Raw genomic sequence first — 3,403 nt, forward strand, 5'->3', positions numbered from 1 at the left:
AATTTAATTTATGATATCTTATAATAATTTTTTATAATAACTTTTAAATTTCAATTTTTATTTTAAAATTTAATAGAACATATTAATAGATAATAATAATAATTAAATAATAAGATATGTAATTATCTTTTTTCTTTATGTTACACATAGAAAATGAAAAAGAATTTTACAAGTATTGAAATAAAATTTAAAATAATTATATTTAATTTTAGATAATTAATATTTAATTAAAATGATTCAATTTCATAATGTTTCATTAAAATATTTAGAAAACAATATTATTATTACAACAATATTATTTTAGGAAAAATATTTAAAAGTAAATATGATAATTGTAATTTATAATTATTTGTATATTTAAAAATAAATTATAGTTATTATACATTTCATTTGCATATATATATATATATATATATCATCAATTACATGTTTTATTCACATCATAATAATATGTTCATTATATTTTTATTTTAATATTGTTATTTAATAAATATTTATATAATTCTAAAACTTCATAAATAATGATTAATTTTATGCTTGTTAATTGATATATGATTTATAGTAAATATAATTTATGAATTTTTATTTTTATTACAGGTGTTTCTCTCGCACAATTCTTACAAACGGAATTAACAAGAGGTTATCAATTAGAAAATGATGAAGAGAGATTTTCTGCAAGAAGAGAGAAAATTTATTCTTTTATGAAAATTCCAAGAGAAGTTGAAAAATTTATGGCCTATGGATTTTTACAAGTATGTATATCATAAATATTTTGTTTAATAAAGTATTTTTTGATCAATTATAAAGTAATTTTAATAGAATTTATATAATTTATATAGTTCTAATAGATTATTAATAGAATAATCCAAGATTTATATAATTATCTTTTATAAATGGTTTTAAGTAAATATATTATAATTAATTTTTTAAAATTAATTCTAAAGTTGTTTTTCTAACTCTAAGATTATTAATGTTTTTTTTTACATATATTTAAAATTTTAAATTTAATATATTATATTTATATTTAAATATATAAAGTAACAAAATCACATAAGTAAAATATTAAAAATAATAATGTAATAGAAAAAAATGTTTTATTTCAGTGTGCAGATTCTTTTTTATTTGTTTATACATTTCTTCCACTAAGATTTATGATGGCACTGTGGACAATAATTACGAGACCCTTATTACACTGCTTTGGGTAAGTTTATATTTTTTATTAAAACATTCAAACTAAAAAATAATATATATATTTTCAATATTTAACCAAAGTTATATATATTTTAAGAAAATTTAAATTAACATTAATTTAAAATATGTATTAATCAAATAGTTTATATTTAGAATATTTAAGTTGCATTTTCTAGAAATTGTCTTATAATCTGCTTCTAATTTAAATATATTATATATATATATATATAATAATATTCCAATATTATAGTTTAAATTATTCAAATTACTATATATGATAAAAAATTCTATTAACAAAAATAAATAATAAATTTTTTATGATCTCCTATAATAAAATAATATACAATATTGTATATTATTATACAAATTGTAATTAAATTTGTATTTATGAGCAAATTTAATTTATTAATGATTTATTTTAATAATATTTTATATATATATATAATTTATATATTGTATATGTACAATTTTCAAGTATATTTTTTTCTTTCAAATATTTTTTGATATTAATTACAAGTAAAGAATATAGTTAAAAATAGTTTATATCAATTTTTCTATACATTCATATAAATATCAAATGAAATAAGAATTTTCATATATATTATGCAAATATTTTTAATTTGAAATNTAAATAGATGATAGATGTTTAATTTTAAATAAACATAAAAAGTGATATGAAGAATATCGATTAAGATTCATTTGTTTTGTTATAAGCAATTGTTAAATGAAGCAAAACAAATATAGAGCAATAAAATAGAGCAAGATAGAACAATTTGATAGAGATGAAATTCTATTTTAATTTACTTTATTTAATGATATTAAATAAACTATTTTATTAAACTTGCTTAATGCTTATAGCAAAATAAATAAACTTTATTAATATATATCAAATTTTCATATATATTTTCAATTTTTATATATCTTTATTTTGATTTCGATCCTCCAAAGATATTTTAGAAATATATTATTAACATTTTATTAACAAATATAAATAAATATTCAAATTAAAATATAATAATTTAAATTAAAATATTGCTTATATATTTTGAAATTTTATAAATTATAAAATATTAGATAAAGAAATTTATATGTAAAAACTATAATATCATTAAATTAATGTTATAATCAAACAAGTTTTATTGAAAAGAAAAAAATATGGTTATGATGTATGCGCGATATACTATGAAAGTATATATCCAATATATTATGAACAAATAGAATAATAGTATCTATCGAATTACGTAAACAAAGATTTTCATTATCATGATTTCTGAAGATATCTTATATGACAGTAAAATATATATAACAGATATATACATATGTATTATGAATAATATAATATACATAATATACAATATTATATAATATACTTGATCTATATAAAATATTTAAAGGAATTTATACATGAAAATTTATTATAAATTTTATTTTATATTATAAAATCTTTTGTCTAATTATAAAAAAATATTTTCGAGTATATGAATTTCTAAATTTGTTCATTCATAATATATTTTATAATCATATCGCAATAATTCATTCGCTTCCATTATTTTCAAATAATTTTTCAATAAGATATAAAATATCATAATATAAAATAATTTTAAAAATATTAATATTTTTAAATTTTAAAAACATAATATTAAAAAATTTTCTTCTTGTTATTTATTAACAATAAATTACGTTACATTATTTCATTCAATTAATAAGTATATGATGAAATTGTAAGTTAGCATGAATTTGCATAAAAATATAAAAAAAATCTTGAATTTATTTCTTTCATTTATATTTAAAAGAATATATATTTTTATTTCTTTGAAATAACGTTATATACTATACTAATAAAAAAAAAAATGGATAGAATTTAAACAAAGGTTTTCATTATATAATATTTAGTTAATAAAAAATCAATTTATCTTATTGTCGTTTATTTTATCGATTTATTTTACAACAAATAAATTTTGATTAATAAATTTTTTATGTTAGAGAATTTATATTGAAAAGTATTTTATTGCAAGAAAATAATCAGTTTGAATATATTAATCTGTTTAAAATTCATTATATATTTATTTTGTCACGTGAAAAACAAGAATTTTTTTTCAGTTTATTATTTTTTATAATATATAAACATATACAATAATAAAAATAATTTTATTATAACATTATATATATATATTATTATAATATAATTTTATTATGACTTATATTTTATATA

The 3,403-nt window shown here is 14.1% G+C and overlaps 1 protein-coding gene across 1 annotated transcript in view; it reads left to right on the top strand.

The window, feature by feature from the left end:
- The first annotated feature begins 571 nt into the window (after positions 1-571).
- LOC102677133 (protein TAPT1 homolog) overlaps positions 572-3,403 on the top strand; it is a 36,223-nt gene continuing 33,391 nt past the window's right edge. The window contains exons 1-2 of the mRNA XM_006623188.2: positions 572-752; positions 1,104-1,201. Of these exons, the coding sequence (XP_006623251.2) occupies positions 702-752; positions 1,104-1,201 (149 nt within the window). The 5' untranslated portion in view covers positions 572-701. The remainder of the gene's footprint in view (positions 753-1,103; positions 1,202-3,403) is intronic.

The sequence above is a fragment of the Apis dorsata genome, unplaced genomic scaffold (genome assembly GCF_000469605.1).
Source record: "Apis dorsata unplaced genomic scaffold, Apis dorsata 1.3 scaffold_821, whole genome shotgun sequence".
In the NCBI taxonomy this organism is placed as follows: Eukaryota; Metazoa; Arthropoda; class Insecta; order Hymenoptera; family Apidae; genus Apis; species Apis dorsata.